Source organism: Rutilus rutilus, assembly GCF_951802725.1.
Source record: "Rutilus rutilus genome assembly, chromosome: 2".
Lineage (NCBI taxonomy): Eukaryota > Metazoa > Chordata > Actinopteri > Cypriniformes > Leuciscidae > Rutilus > Rutilus rutilus.
The window spans coordinates 12,754,235-12,771,818 of NC_140210.1; the positions used below are offsets into that span (position 1 = coordinate 12,754,235).

The window sequence follows — 17,584 nt, forward strand, 5'->3', positions numbered from 1 at the left end:
TCAATCAACCATGTCCTGGTTGTGAATTGAGTGAATTGAGTGAGTCTTGTGTTCGTCCGAGTCACTTGAGGAGACATGACAGTGTGAATGGAAGACTCAGATCTTACAGATCAACCAGGCTGCATTGGTTTTTTAAAGGTGTTAGTTTTGGATGTGTGGTGTCAGAGGGGCAGACAAGGGGAAGTGCATTTCTGTGCAAGTCCACATGCTGTATGCTGTCTGTGTCCCAGCTCATAATTAAAATTAAGTGAAGGAATAAGTGATGGACTAGGTAAAGTTGTATGGGGGAAATATGAAGTCAAAACTCATGATTGGTTCCAGCTAGTAATATGAGCATAAAAAACAGCATGTGCATGACAGATAGAGAGGAACATCAGACTCAAGGCCACACACACCTGTAAAAGGGTGCCAGTGCGCGGGTCAATCACTCGGATCTTCTTATCCTTGCATGAGGTGGCGAGTCTGCTGCCATCTGTGTTGAAGGACATGGACAGAACCACATCTGAATGCACACTGATGGACCGCACAGGGTTCTTGATCACCTGTTCAGGAACATCCAGCCTCCACATCAAAACCTACACATGAACACACAAATAAACACTTTAAGTAAATTAAGTTGACATTTAATACACTACCATTCAAAAGTCAGTACGATTTTGTTTTATTGTATTCATCAAGGATGCATTTAATTGATCAAAAGCGACAGAAAAGACTTTTACATTGTTAGACGTAAAAGATTTCTACTTCAAATAAATGCTGTTCTTTTGAACTTTCTATTCATCAAAGAATCCTTTAAAACATGCATCATGGTTTCCACAAAAATTTTAAGCAGCACAACTCTTTTCAACATTGATAATAATAAGAAATTCAGCATATTAGAAGGATTTCTGAATGATCATGTGACACTGAAGACTGGATTAATGATTCTGAAATTTAGCTTATCGATCACAGGAGTATATCATATTTTTAAATATATTAAAATAGCTGGTTTAAAGATATTTTAAACTGTAATAATTCTTCACAATATAAATTAATGCAGTCTCTGTGAACATAAGAAACCAATTTTAAACACACAACACACTCTCTACAGGTAAGAGTCCAGCAGTTACTTTAAGGAAACGTTGCATGGAATGTGAGGTACTGTGTGAGAGCCTATGCATTGTGAAGATTGTTGCTCTACACCCACCTTCACTGCCTCGGGACAGCACAAAAACAACCCAAACAGAAAAAAATGAGGACAGGGCAGAAGACTCTTAAAAAGAGTGATGGTTAAAGCCACTTTTGTTCATGGGGGGTTGGGGTGGAGGAGGAATTCGCAAATGCACAGTGTCAATGTAATTGACAGGAAATCACAATCAGAAACACTGTATCAGACTGGCTATGAGCATTCAAGAAATGTAATGAGGAATAAAAACAATCCGGACATAAAGACTTCAAATGCAATAGCTTCAGGTTTTTAGAAGCTCAAAATGGAATCAATTAACATTTTCAATATTTGTCGACACCAGGGTTTGGCAACGTTTTTGGTTATTCTGATTTTTATTACAGGGGGCTGTAAAAGGGGCATCAATATCCGACTGTGAAAGACGTGATGCGTACATTACATATTATGAGGCACATTCATATGCTAATACAGTTATGTTGAATTCAATTGCTGAGTTTAGGCTTTTTATGCAGAAAAATTGGGGCTATTTTTTTTTTTCAAAGTTCTTAGAAAGTTTGGATTTGACTACAGTGTTTTAACTGTAATTACATGTTTATAAAATAAGCCACAAGCAAAACTGGGAGATTGAACTGAATCTAAATCAGATCACAGAACTGGTTTTTTTTTTCACTGCTGCTATACTATATAATTTTTGGAACGCTGCTTGTCCAACTAATAGCTGTATAATTATTTATTTAGGAGATCCCTAAGCCTCTCTTCCAGTGTTATCAAGGTCACTGCAGACTTTTGGGTCTCTTTCAGGCTATAAATTATATATACCAAAAACTCAGCTGCTGGTTTACTATTATAACACTTAGTTTAATTCATACAATACTATAAGATATATGTGATATTCCAAATATTGCAACTTTTACCCCAAAATGTAATGGTATATCCCTGTTTTTGTTTGATTTAAGTTTTAGTTATGTATTTATGCTTTATCATCTGCTCTTTTGGAGAGTTGCACTTATGGAAAGAAATTTTAAATGACCTTTTTCTTTTCCTTCATTTTTAAAACATATTTAAGTAAATAACTACACTATTTTATCCACAAAAATAATTAAAATATTTTATTTATTTCATTCACACATTCAAAGAATACAATTATTTTGGCCTTGGAACTGGAAGGGAAGTGTTTAAGATTAAAAGATTGGGAAACTGCAAGCAACAAATGTGGAAACACGTGTGATGATGTGTGCAAAGAGCTTCCGATCACTGTGAATATTTTAAATGTCTTCCTGAGAGGAAAATTCACTGAAATCTCGTCTCTCTTCATTCCACGACAAACTGTATGTATAGTTTAATTACCTGGTAGTCATAGGCGGTACTGAAAATGATGTTGTTGGCAGTTGGATGCCACTCGATCAGGCCGACTCGTCGTGAATGACCCTGCAGCTCCTTCCAAGGCACTGTGATGTTCTTCAGAACACCATGTTCAGGAATATCCCAAATCTTTACCTAAACAACAAACATGTGCACACACGATAAGCTGTAAAAATGTGAACACGAGGAGTAAAACGTGAACATGCACCAGTCTGAATCTGAGGTGATTCACACTTACTGTGGCGTCCTCTGAACAAGATGCTATGCAGAAGTCATCAAAGGGATTCCATTTGATGTCAAGTACATTGCCTCTATGACCAGAAACCTTTGGATGATGAGGGTCAACTTTGCCAGTCTGAGAAGGCACAAAGATACACCGTTATTTATGCATATACACATAAATACACAACCACTGTTTTTGGGATGTTTAGCATGGACCTGTTATGTAATAATAATAATAATAATTTGTTACATTTATAGTGCTTTTCTGGGTACTCAAAGAGCTTTACATGGAAGGGGGAATCTCCTCAACCACCACCAATGTGCAGCATCCACCTGGATGATGCGACGGCAGCCATACTGCGCCAGAACGCCCACCACACACCAGCTTACTGGTGGAGAGGAGACAGAGAGATGAAGCCAATCAGTTTATATGGGGATGATTAGGAGGCCATGATGGACAGAGGCCAATGGGCAAATTTGGCCAGGATGCCGGGGTTAAACCCCTACTCTTTTTCCAAAGGACATCCAGGGATTTTTAATGACCACAGAGAGTCAGGACCTCGGTTTAACGTCTCATCCGAAGGACGGATGTACACTACTGTTCAAAAGTTTGGGGTCCGTAAGATTTTTTTTAAAGAAATTAATACTTTTACAGTTTTTCTCAATTGTTTACACACAAATACTGGTACTTGAGACACAATGACCACAACATGTAACTCATTCACCAACCCCCTGAGCCAATTCTGCTAAACTACAAGCACAATTCCTGCTTTACACTCAAATTGCAGATCTAAAACACACCTTTTTCAAAACACTACACACAATTCTCTGCTTTTGGCACAATTTTCATGCAGAAAATCTCTTGTTTTCACAAGGAACACATTGCCATTCAAATATGCACACTGACTCATCACATGGGCAAACACCCGTCACACAGTTTTACAATTAGCAATCAGAGCTTTAGCATAAAAGGGCAACAGGTCAGCTCTTCAATGGAGCAATGGATGCCAACACTGGATTTTTTTTTACTGTAACTGTATACAGTCAATTCTTCTGTTGTTTTGTATGTAGACCACTGTATGTACAACTTTGTGTTGGTTGGAATGTACACTGTGTACAATGTTTTTGTGGGAAAAATAAAATATATTTGTTACCGTGTATTTGTGTGTTCTGAGTATAAAAACAATATTCTCAAATATTTTACAACACACAAAAAAGGCCTAAGTCATTATGATGAATGGAGAAGAAGTGTTTTCCATTCATCATTGTGTTTTACATTGAGCACATCAGTGTTCAACTGGTTCTTATAAATGTCTATTCATATGATGGCTTGTGTGTGTCATTTGAAAACAAAATACCATTTTGAGAAGAAATAACATTGTTTTGAATGTAAAGTTTAATTTTGCAGGAGAATTGAGGGGTTTTGCCCATTGTGTGTGTGTTTTTTGATTTGTGTGTAGAGTTCTGAGAATATGAGGCATGCTTTCAGAAAATGTGTGTAAACAAGCGAGAAAAACTGTAATCAGCAAGGCGACATTAAATTGATCCAAAAATGCTAATGCTAATTGTAAAGACAATGTTAATGTTGTATTTCATTTATAAGCTGTACTTTTGATCTTTTAGATTTGTCAAAGAATCCTGACTAATCTATCACTATTTTCACAATTATACTAGGTGTAACATGTATGTTCAGTTTTGGTTTCGATTCACTGTGTTCTGTTCCTGTTTTGCCTGTCTGACTTCCTAGTTAATTTCCTTGAATGCTAATTAGTCCCGTTTCTGTTCAGTTTGATTACCCTTATGTATTTATGCCCTGTGTTTTAGTTTGAGTTTTGATGTCCTTAGTTTTAGATTGTGGATTAAATAAAGGCTGTTTTTGTTTGCACGTCTTCATTACAGCCACTACGTGTCACTAAGCACTTTCATTTGTATATCAAACATTCATAATAATGAGAAATGTTTCTTGACGACCAACTACTCAACATATTAAAATGATTTCTGAAGGATCATGTGACACTGAAGACTGGAGTAGTAATGCTGAAAATTCAACTTTACCATCACAGGAATAAATGACACTTTAAAATATATTAAAATAGAAAATGGTTTTAAATTGTAATAATATTTCACAATATTACTATTTTTACTGTATTTTTAACCAAAGAAATGCAGCCTTGGTGAGCAGGAGAGACTTCTCTCTGACCCCAAACTTCTATAGTGTATCTTGAATACAACAATTTGGTCTTGTTTAGCTTGTTTTAAGGATACATCTCACTAAATTTGTGTTAAAACAACTGAAGTGAGTACTTATATTCAATTATACATTCAACATTCTCCAAAAACAAGTCTATATATGCAATGTTGCTTTTCAGTTCCATTTTTATGGATATTTAGATATTTTACCAGAAAACAAGATACCGATACGTGAATAGGATTTGTTTCCAACGTAGTAAAACAAAGTTGTTACCAAGAATCACAGCACAGAAATGTGTTACAAAAGATACAAGTCTCAACAAAGAGAAAATCCTTCAGTAGTCAAAAAACAAGTACGTAATGCAAATGACTCAGCTAACGAGTGACGAAACTTGACTTTATCACTATTCATATCTAAACTGATTCATCTGGGCACAGATGCTAAAATGTTGAAATGTTCAAACCTGCATTAACTTGAAATGTGTGATCAAACCATTTGATATGTTGTTTCCTACTAAAGCACATTTTATTGTATACTTAAATTAGCATTAAATGAATACTACTTTTTAGTCAACGTATGGTGTTGGGGGGGGGGGGGGGGGGGGGGGTTGGAGGGGGACAGACAATACAGAAAGATGCCTCCAGGCTTTCATGTAACCTGTGCCATTCCTGAGACATGAGATAATTCCTGACTAAACATGAGACAGTCAACAGACCAATAAAATAACAGAAGTCTAAAGTGTGTCAGAACAGGTAAGCATGCATGAGTGTGTGTGTGTGTGTGTGTGTGGTCCTGGTACACTATGGGGACAAAATGTCCCCACAAAGATGGCACTATCGGAAATCCTTGTTCTTTTGGGGAAATGTTTTGGTAAACAGCTTATAAGTGATGTTTTTTGAAAATGTAATGCAGAAAGTTTTCTGTGAAGGTTGTAATTAGGGTTAGGGTTAAACACAACGTGTGTGTTTGTGTGTGTGTGTGTGTGTGTGTGTGTGTAAAGAGAGACAATGTAAAATATCAGAAGCAAATAAATATGTAAAAAAGGTCTTTGGTTGCCTTGAAGAAAGAGTGAAGACACCAACTTCTGTAACTCGCCAGGTTCTGCTTAAAAGAATGTTACACTAGTTTAAAGAGTATTAAGTGTGCTAGTCACAGATATGAGCATGTTTCACTCACATGATGGATGGACAGCACCAGGAATGATCCGCCCCCCGCACATTCGGTGATGACTGCGATAAAGCGAGGGTTGGCGGCACAGAGGTGGTTGTCGTGAACACTCCGGGTGATGGGGACGCCATCATAGCAATTCTCCTTTGTGGCCGGCTTCCCAAACACGTGGCGATACTTGGAACTACGGTACTGAGGACGCCATGTCATCTAGAGTGAAACAGAAGAATTTGTCAAATAACCGGGATAAATATTTGACATTACTGCCAATGTCACAAGGTTTGGAAAAGACATAAACAGGGAGAGAGAAAAACACAATTATAATTTTTAACCTTAAAACATCTAGAAGAGACTCCCATGAAGGCTGAAAGTTCAGAAAGGTCGAATTTTCTGTGTGAGTTTAATATTTAATGAAAATTAGAACCATAAATGCATAACAGAGGAGTAAGAACAGCTCATGAAATACTATGATATGAGTCACTAACAGAACACAAACATAAAAGTTAGCAGGGCTGAAACAACTGAAGATTGATAACTGAAATAATACCCATTTCGATTAGTTATTTCAATCACTGGCATCACTGTACAGAAGGGGGAAAAATCCACTTTCTTGGGAAACCAGAGCATTTGAGAAAAATTATAGAGGCTAAAGGGCAACAGAAAAAAGTATATGAGCCAAGTTGTCCAAAGCATTGAAGAACTTTGACAAAAAAATAATGTATGTCAGTTTTCAGTGGTTAAGATCCTGTGTCAGGCGCTTTGATGCTGTTTAATGTGCTTGGGAGCATTTAGTTCATAATATATATTTTACTGCGATATTCTAATCGGTAAAGCGGGAATAGGCTAGCATCACCCAATTAGACCCTGCTGATAGATGCTGCTCTTCACCATTATGATGGCAAAAAATGAATTTATTTTAATTTGTTATTTTGGCAAGTAACATTTCTTATTATTTTGTCCTGCTTGATATTTTGGTGGAAACTGTGGTACTTTTCCTCCCCATGATTCTTTGATGAACAAAAACAACAGAATTTATTTGAAACAAAAATGTTATTGACCCCAAACTTTTGAACGGTAGTGTAAGTATAATTTATATATATATATCATTAATTAATTAATTAATTAATCAAAGAACACAGAACATTAAAAAAAAAAAAAAAAAAAAAAAACATATCTGTCCCTGTTTGATTATTTTATTTTCTTGATAATACTCTCAGCTACCCATAAAGATTTCCATGTGGGCCTAGTTATCATCCACCTCTGCAGGAAACAATGAAGAAAAACCCCACTAGACAAGTTCTTCCGACAGAAGACTATTGTGAGTCTGCCTGACTAGAACTGCAACTACAAGTAACTAAAAATCTACAGGTGATTTCACAATTAACTATTGTACGCCAAAACAAGCACACATATTTTCACACACACGACACACCTGAGATTAACATAATATGAAGCGTCCCTTTAAATGCAATACATCCTGGAGAAAAGGTTTATCTGGGCAATACAGGCCAAAAGGGGAAAATAGTTGCATCATAAGTATTGGTTTATTAGAGACAGCCTCGAAAATGAATCCACTGAATTGTACTCTCAATATAAACACAACCATACAAAAATATATTGACATCAAGTTGAGAACATAACGTATTGCAACACTGTTAAATATATGAGCAAATCCTTCTGTGGCAGGATTTATATATGTTTGAGTTGTTCAGCTTTCAAAGGCTGGTGTAATGATTAACTGAATGATGGATTAGCCGTGTGGGTGTGGTGGTAGCTAACAGATATAAAAAGCATGGCTATACATTTAAAGCACAATTAATAAAATAACTAAAACATTAAGGGTAGATGTCATCCAGACAGAAGGAACATGGCATTTAAGTATTCTTTCTAAAAAATATTCTTTCCTTTTCTTTCGTGTGTAGCTAATTGACACATTTAGTGAGAAAAAGAGACTTTGAGTGTCTTTTAGTCAATTATATCGGTAACACTTTACAATAAGGTTCATTTGTTATCATTAGTTAATGTATAAACTAACATGAGCTAACCATGAGCAATACATTTGTTACTGTATTTGTTAACCTTTGTTAACGTCAGTTAATAAAAAATAAAGCTGTTCATTGTTTGTTCATGTTATAGTTCACAGTGCATTAACTAATGTTAACAAATACAACTCTTAATTTTAATAATGTACTAATAAATGTTGAAATTAAGCACAGTTCATTATTAATTCATATTAACTAATAAATAATGTTAACTAATGTGTTATCATTATAGTGTTACAACCAAAAATGAGTTAAAATACAAATAAATAACGGTAGTGACTATATCAATATCAATATCATAAATGCATATATATTATACATTATAATATCCTTCATCTCTCCAAACCCCTCTGGACTAGAATGTACTAATATGGGTCAGTGAAGGCAAAATCATATTTTAAGTGTTTCAAAATTCCTTTCATTTTCAACTACTCACCCTGTCTGTGCTGAGCACACGAAGACCTGAGAGAAAAGAGAGATGAAGGTGCAGAAATAAAGGTGGAGAAAATTATCCCTGTTTGCCACTTCCACCGGAGGAGTTATAATTCCATTTCAGATCTCTTGTAAAGCATCGCAGAAAAAGAGAAGACGACAAAGAAGGAGGAAAATCAACATAAACACAGTCAAACTTCTGCCCTGCAGCCTGAGTAAACATGGACAGAATGCCAGCAGCACGTCCAGTGTTTGCGAGCGAAGCAGGTAAGAGATCATGTGCGATCATACACTCCCTAAATGGGTGGCGCCTCACAGCAGAAAGCACAGGGAATGGGGAGGAGTGAAGGAAAGACGGGACACATTCCTCACACTGATTTCCTGTACATTAATCACTAGGGCGATAAAGCAAAATTAATTACGTCTCAGTACTTTTATAATTAATAAAAAAAAATAGACAATTATGTATTTTCTTTGAAAGGAGTGTTTTTTAAATTCAGATTTATTTATTTATTTGAATTGACATGCACCAATATAACAAAATTTACTAATACACAGCTAAATGTATCAACATTTCCAATTAAACATTTACTTAAAGGCAGGGTAGGCAGGATTTTTCTAAAAAACTTTTCCCCAAATTTGTTTAAACTGTCTTTACCAATACATAATTCAAATGTAGGTAGGCCTACTCTGAAAAAGAGAGTATAAAAATCGAGTGTCTGTAGTCCTCTCAGGGCTGCAATAAACACAGCTACTTATTCCATTCACTCCCACCCCCTCCCTTCTGGGCTCCTTCCAAAGCCACGCCCCCAAAACACATGAACGCGCGATGCCGACCGCTCAGCTGGAGGACGCGTTTGCCAGCGCCGAGCGGAGAGGAGCGCAGTGCATGTAGTGACATCATGTCAGAATCACATGTAATAAAATACTTTATCATTATGAATATAAACAACTAACATGGCTGTTAGCACTCACTATCAAGCTAGCATATCGATACTGGTAAAGTTTAAAATATATTGAGTTTGATTCGGTAACGAGCTAGTAACATAAGGCAAAGCTAAAAACAGGTTGCATTGATACACGTTTTCCCATTACCATCAGTTACACTGTGATGAAGGTGAATTTCGTGTAAGATTCATAACATATACGGTGTTTTGCATGTAAGAGCTTCCACGATGAAAGCACTGTTGGCTCTGATGAGGACTAACATTACACTCCGGAGACAAGTAGCCTACCTTTCTACCTTACTAGTTCCTTTTTTTTGCCTTGTTTGCCTTCGCTGACTGTATGTACTGGGAATTTTGACTGCTCTTTCTCTGCCATAATTGTGATTCTTCCTAGCTTCCGTGCCCCTTTGCCTCCTCGAGTCAAACGGGTGCGCGCATGTGGGCAGCTCCTGTAGCAGCAGGGGTGGTAGCCATGGTAGCGAGGGAGAGTGACAGTCACCCAGCCAATCATTTCATTTGTTCCAAATGGAAATAAGTAGCTGTGTTTACTGCAGCCCTGAGAGGACTACAGACACTCGATTTTTATACTCTCTTTTTCAGAGTACTTACATTTTAATTATGTATTGGTATATAAAGAAAAGTTTGACCAAATTTGGATTTTTTTTTAGAAAAAACCTGCCTTTAATATGAAAAATGGACATCTGAGTGATGATGCATAAGAGTTATGAATTGAAATGAGGGAAAAAAGGGAAACAGAAAGTGATTCAGGAAAATGAATCAAACATTTTGATGACAGTTTAAATTAGAAAAGCTTCTTGGTCTTAACACTCTCTTATGCTTGTCAGTAGTGAGGCAGCTAGAAGGATTAAAATCACTGCAATATTCACAATTTTGCTCAATTTGGTGAGATTTGAATCAATTATTTATTTCATGGATCTGTAGTGTGATCACTTTTTTCTACATTTACCTTTCTATTTTTGCTCAAGGACCTATAAATAGTTTCTCTATTCTTTGGTATGTGCATTGGTGTTTATTTATTTATTTATTTCCAGCAGAATATAGGCTATTATGAGTATTTGACATATCACCCATTCTTTGTGGTATTTAAGTCTGAATCTGTCTGCTGTGTGACACATTTCAACTGAGCAGACACAAAATCTAAAGCTGCCATAATCGTACAACAAGGATTGCCCATTTCATTATCACGCGTTATATGAGTACAGCAGAGGCACGGCAGAAATATGTTTATGCTTTGCAAATAACAAGTAAGGTAAAACAAATACACAGAGAATGAGGACTGGAGTTGTAAAAGTGGTAGAGTTACTGGATGCAACTCAATATGAGGAGTGTAAACACACGCGCGGGGACAGAGTCCAGTCCACAGGTCAGGTTTAGTCTGAAAGAGCAGACGGAAGTTTGAGCAGTATCAGTTCTATCAAATGAGTTCAAGTTTCACCTGAAAGGTGAGTTAGCACAGTGATGGAGGTGGAACTGAACACCTACAAGGCACAGGTCCTGTGCCACAGGATGACAGAAATCGTTGAAAAACCTGCTAACTGCGTCGTTTTGCTGACTTGCTGCAGGCGAATGTCGATCGCACAAAAAAAGAAGTGTTCACAACTACCATTAGCGATGAGTTCAGGCTCTGTTATACAAGCAATTATAGAGCAGCTTGACATGCATCTTCAAGAGCTGACTAATGTCCAGAGATTACAGACATTATGCTGATGACGAGCTACAGCACAGGAAAAGCTCGACGGGTGCAGATCTTTCAGTGCCGAAAAGGTATTTGATCTTGAATGGGGAGATCTGCATTTTGACAATACGACACCTGGTTTCAGTTTCTGGGCCATTAAGACCTCACTAAATCCTAACTGTGTGGATAAGGCACTGACTTTATTATTGTCTGGGAGTATCCGGGTCATTGACTATTGTTATGTTACTGATCCTTAAAATGTTGATAAAGACTGTTTTGAGATGATACATGTCTGCTATGGGCTTTTCAAGAGGGTCCTGTCTTTACTCTTCACTCTTGCAAAGGAGGTATTTGAGTGAGGTTTGATCTGGAATAAGGACAGAGAGTGTGTCCTGAATAAATCAGCAGCTTTATTGCACCAGCACAAGATCAGTATTTGTTAGTTATTAACAGTGTTTGATAACTGAAACCCTGAAATCCAAAAATGACGTTTAATTTCTTTTTCTCAGCAGTACAAATGTAATAATAACATTTAGAGGTTATGATTATTAAATACAATGTAGATGAAATATGATTTAATGTAAGATTTATGAAATATTTATTAGACTTTTTTTTTTTTACTAGCAATCGTGAATGCTTATGAATGTATTAAGATTAAGATGCTACATAAACCAACCCAGGCTCATTGGAAAACTAAAACATTTATGAAACATAAAATTGCAGTTGCTGAAGCAACGATGTCATTTACGGCTCTCTGTTTTGCAAGTGAAACGCTGTTCCAGGTGAGCTACCATGCAAGATTATGTGATGCAAATGTCAAATCTATTCGAATAAAAAAATCATGCACTATGGTATTGTTGTTTTGAGGTCACGGTATTGTGCAAGGAACCGTGCAAAATTAAGCCTTCATTAATTGGTAATCTGCCTGTTATCATAATTTGTTTGAAAAGGAATAAAAGTTTTTGCCGTTTTACAACTAGAGATCCTTTCAGCTGGAAACTGCAGCGAATTGTTTAGGTATGTTTTTTAAGTTTTAGGTAGACTAGAGGCATTTTTTCCAATGAGCCTATATGGTTGCAACCAAAATTGCCTTTGAGCTAAGTATAAGTTAAGTTAAGATAAAGAAAACCACTAAATTGAGACGAACAAAACAAAATTTCCAGGTAAGAACAAATTTGTATATGTTTTGCATCTGTCCACCCCATGCACTCTGTCTCCATACGGTTTGCTTAGCAAATACTCAATCTCTATTTAGCACTAGTAGGATGTGATCTACCTTTGGATTTGTTAAATCATTGGTTGATTTGGTGAAATCATTAAGGTGAGCAGCAGTTTGTCAATCAATGTGTTAAGGAAAAATGAAAATGCATTGGCAATATACTAAATATGAAGGACATGGCTATTTTTTTCCATAAAAGTGGGAATGCTCAATTTGAATTTCAAAGCTTGCATTTGAATTTCCCTCTTAACAGAAAAAAACTAGCTAGTGAGGCTCAACAAGCTGGTTTTGACAGAGAAATCTATGGATAAAAACATCTCCAGCCCCCAGAGAAACAAAATAGGGTGATTTATTCGGCTTACACAACGTGAATTGCAGTTGCTTGTTAAATCAAAACTGTGCATCAAATGCAAGTCTTGAGGCTTACAAACTAAATCTCACTCTATAATGACACTTGCAATATGGGTGGAGAGTGAATGTGCCACGTGGCTCTCCTCTGTTAGCAGACTGATTCAAACAAGCTAAGAGCATAATGTAAAGGTCCCTTTCAAATAACTTTAGTTTGCCTGTATACCTAGCAATTTTTGTTACAACTGCTGATTCTTAAACCCAAGTCAAACATAACTACAACAAAGTGAACAAAATTGTAATTTTCCCCCCCAAACAAATGATTAAAGTAGGATATGGCTGAACTGCATAAGTCTGAACTCTGTGAAATTTCTGAATATTATAATTATTATGTGATGTATTAGGGTGTATTATATTATTATGGTACCATATATTAAACAGCAGACAGTTGACACTACATAATGGATCCACATACAATTTGTTAATATAAATCATGATCCATTCATGACCTGTTCACCTGCCTAAATTAGGGAAACTATAGCCTAATATTGCAAACAATACAGCCATCTGCTCATCAAACACTATGACACTTAGAAGAGCTCATGAAACCTGAAACTGAATCAATATGTTTATCGACTAATACAAAGAAGGGAAGTGCTGCACACACACACTGTATATTGACTTGAGCATTACAGAGGGATGTGAAGTCAGGAAGATTCCATGCCATTCAATAACCCACTTAAGAAGAGAGGATGTTCGGAAACTGTCCTTTATGGTTTTCAAAGTGGGTACAGTAACTGCAGTGTGATATTAATAATAAAAGAAACAGGGCAGAGTTTTGCTGCACATATTATCCAGCATGCATTTTCATTTTATCAGCATCATTTACTTTAATCGTACATAAAATGTTAGGCTAACGGTTGTGAATCTAGTCCTAACTATAGCCTAAGAGTTATTTCATATTGAGCAACATTGCTTATTTGTTAAGGGTTTGTAAGCTCCTAGCATGCATTGCAGGATGATTTAAGTATTGAATTATTGGTTTGCTGTATTCTGACTTGATTTATGTTGCTGTTTTTTCTTTATGGTGTTTGTTGACTGTCATTGAGGTTTGTGTGTTAATGGTTGAGGACCATGTGTCTACATTTTACTACTGCACATTATATACTCTTCAGAGGCCGAGATCACTTAATTCAACTGTGTAAACAATGAAATAAAGAAAAATAAAGATGACTTATTTAGCTTATTAATTGTGTACTGATCACAATTCAAATTGTACAGAGAAAGTAGTATTACTGTATTTCAATTGTTCAGAGTGTTCAATTACTGATGCACATGTTGCCTTGTTTCTTTTCTCAACAATTCGACAACTGTGTGATGAACAGCCATTCTAAAACAACTAAATCAATAGATGGGTGTGCATTTCCATCAGAAAGCTTCTAATTTTACCAAAAGCAAGGAAAAAAAGAATGATAGTCCCTGAGGATTCCCTGTCGGGTCAAGACAGAGCTAATGTGGTATATCAGCAGAGTTCACCGTTTTCACAAACTCATGTTTTTGTAGTTTAAACGAAGATGATAACGGTATCGATTTTAACAACGTACACTTTGAAACCCATTTTCAAAAGTTAGCGTTTTCAGGCCCTTATGTAAATGAAACATCAAAATGCATAAAACGTTTTCCTTTTTAGTTGAATAGTTATTGTGTAAATGCCCCCTTAGATGTCTTCTAAACAAAATCACAGAAATGAATTGGTTTTAATCAAAACCTTGTTCTCACCAAATATTTGGTGTGTGTTAAAAGTAAAAGTAACTGTCTTAAAGTCGGCATGAAATCTTGATTTAAATCTAAATGCATGTTTATCGATCTTTTTGTGAATGATTCATCTGTTTCACATTTTTTGAATATATCATGACTGGATGGAAACAAACAACAACATTATGATTTCTCTCTGGTGATGTATGCTGGACTTCAGCAATCATTTAGTCCCAAACCCTACTTTATTTTTAGTTTTTTGATAATCCACATTACACCATATTGTATACATCACAATATGAAAGAAAAGATCAGTTTCGCTGTTTCAACAATTGTGTTTAGTTCATCAATGGAGTTCTGCAGGGATGACATATTTTTGTGCATTTTTTTAAGCTTTTACTTGTCTAGAAAAATACATTTGCTAACATGAAGCTAGATGGGTCTACGGAAGTTATCTGGGACGTTAAACAGGTAAACTCATCTACTCACTAGTCCAATTTCACAGCCTCACATGTGTATATAATGGCGTTCTTGTAAACTATTCTAACTTCAACTTTCAGGGGAAATGTTTTTTTAAATAAAGCCTAAAAGAGTGGTGTAGTTCGTTTATAGCATTTAGATTTCACTTCTGCCAACTGTATAAATTTCTAATTTTAATAGCGTTCAGTTATGAAGATTATCATGATGAAAAGTGCAGTGGAAAAATCCCACTGGGTTTTTGTCAAGGGAACCAGGGTGATTCTAACTTCAGGTTTGCCTACAAAAATACATCATCAATGCAGCACCCATTCCTTGTGAGAGAGACTCACTTCTTTTTACTGGCACCGTTCTTCTTACCCTATAGCCTACTAATACTAGTAAATAGTTTGCTTCAGTGTTTATTGTCAACCAGCTTAATATCAGCCATCAAAAAATCTAGCTTTTCAGTCTATGCTGTGAATTATCACTGAACTGTTGGAAATATAATGAAAAAACATTAAAAAAAGACATGAAGGAGTGAGAATAAATCATGGATAGAAGAGCCAGAGTGAATCTGTGTCCAGGTAAAGACCCAGAATGCAGCAGCACTCATGGCTCAGAGGCATGTCTGAACACGACCACACCTCCCTTTGACATGTCTCACCCTCAGGACTTTGACACCTGGCAACCCTCATGAACTGTCTTTCTTGTCTCAGCACTCCAGCCATGCCATTTCCTCCATTTACACGAAACACGTGAAAGACAGTCTTTAAGGCCATTCAAACTAGACATTGGTTGTCTGACCGAGATTTGTTTTTTATATTAGTATTTTGAAAAGGATATACAGAATACATTTGCAGGTTGCTTCTTTGAAGAAAAGTACAATTTGGATGTCAAAACATGTGGTTGTGGTTCTGACACAAATGGCACACTTAGTTCACCCAAAATTGAAAATTCTGTCATTGTTTATCATTAAAAAATGTTACAAATTTGTGCATACAATGGAAGCCAATGGTCATCAAAACTATTTGGTTACCGACATTCTTCAGAAGAACGAGAGTCGTACAGGTTTGGAACGACAAGAGGGTGAGTAAATGTTGACTAATTTTCATTTTTGGTGAACATTTTTTCATGTGCATTGAAAGCAATTCCAATATACAAATACATCATATGTAAAGTGTGAGTTCAGCTTCAGCTCTAGAAGAGAAGGGATAGTGGAAAAGTCTAAACACATAATAAACACAATAAAATAAAGGTAATTTGTTGACATTAGATAATTAACATGACCTAACAATCAAACTAATTCTGAAGCATTTATTCATCTTTAATGTTGATTTCAACATTTGCTAATAGGCATATTATTAAAATCAAAAGTTTATTTTGTTAATATTATTTAATGGACCTGAGCTAGCATGAACTAACAACGAACAGTTGTATTTTATTAACTAACGTTAGCAAAGATTAATAAATAGGCTACTGTAAACGTATTGCTGTACAGTTAGCTAAGGAATTGTTTTAACTAAAGTGTTCTCAAAATGAACACGGATGAGATAAAGGTTACAAGAAAACATTGTAAAATATATTAAAAGCGTTATACAGTTATATACAGTTGATAGAATAATCAAGTGGAGAATAATGTTGTAATAATATTGACCAAAATCATTGTGGTATTCTAAGCACTCCTAAAGTCACTCTAACTATTACCGTCAAACAAAATCAAATGACACTGCCTAGAACATTTACACAAAATCTAGAGAAAACTACAGCTAAGTGCAAATATGAGTTTTCTTACCTTTGTGATGGTCATGCAGTATGAAGAGAACTGTATCACCCACGGCCACTAGATCCGCGTCTTTTTAGACACTCTCTCGCAGAAATGTGTCAGAGAGAGAGAGAGAGAGAGAGAGAGAGAAAGAGTGTGTGAGAGAGAGTGAGAGATTATAGGATGAGCGGTCCATCGATGCCGCAGTGTTTGAGGTGAGGTGTGAGCATCAGCGGGCATCTGTTCACTGTTCACTGTGTGACACAACCATGTCCTCCTAAAGAGGCGCTTAGGCGCTCAGACAGACTGACGCGCCATTGAGGTCCATTCAAATCCCAAGACGCTGTTTGTTTTATTGGATGTATTTATACACTACAGTGTATACTCATTTAAATGTTATACATTCCAATGACTGTTACCCGAGGAACAAATGGAAATATCTGTTAGGAATCTCAATAAATTGATTAAGTAAAAGTAATCGAGAACGACTAGGATTGGTCCAACGTCTACTGCGGAGTGAAAAGTAACATATGCCACGTGACATCACTGACGATGAGTTACTCCAACGTTTGTCTGGACAATAATTTCCCCTAATTAAAAATATTCCTGACAAACTTTAATAGCAACTTAGTTTAAAGATATGATTAAGAGTTAAAAAAATACATTTTATTTTTGGACAAATTGGTCCTTGTCCAGTTAGAAATGACTTCCTCGCACTAAGCCCCGCCTATTTTCACACTGTTTTTGTCTCTTTCAGCCCTCGTCCCGTTTTTTCGATGTCTATGGGCGTGGGGCGGCGCTGCGGTGGAGTGAAAGG

General features: G+C 36.2%; 1 protein-coding gene across 2 annotated transcripts in view; it reads right to left on the reverse strand.

The window, feature by feature from the left end:
• The window catches only part of coro2aa (coronin 2Aa), a 28,604-nt gene extending 11,588 nt beyond the window's left edge, over window positions 1–17,016 (reverse strand). Inside the window, exons 1-5 of one of the 2 annotated variants that reach the window (XM_084401658.1) lie at window positions 16,798–17,016; window positions 6,117–6,317; window positions 2,766–2,882; window positions 2,513–2,662; window positions 396–575 (exon numbers count right to left, since the gene is read on the reverse strand). In XM_084401658.1, coding sequence (XP_084257784.1) covers window positions 396–575; window positions 2,513–2,662; window positions 2,766–2,882; window positions 6,117–6,317; window positions 16,798–16,812 — 663 coding nt within the window. In that variant the 5' untranslated portion in view covers window positions 16,813–17,016. Of the gene's footprint in view, window positions 1–395; window positions 576–2,512; window positions 2,663–2,765; window positions 2,883–6,116; window positions 6,318–8,585; window positions 8,842–16,797 lie in introns of those variants that run through there. The other variant, XM_084401659.1, reaches the window with a different exon arrangement.
• Between the last annotated feature and the right edge of the window lie 568 nt (window positions 17,017–17,584).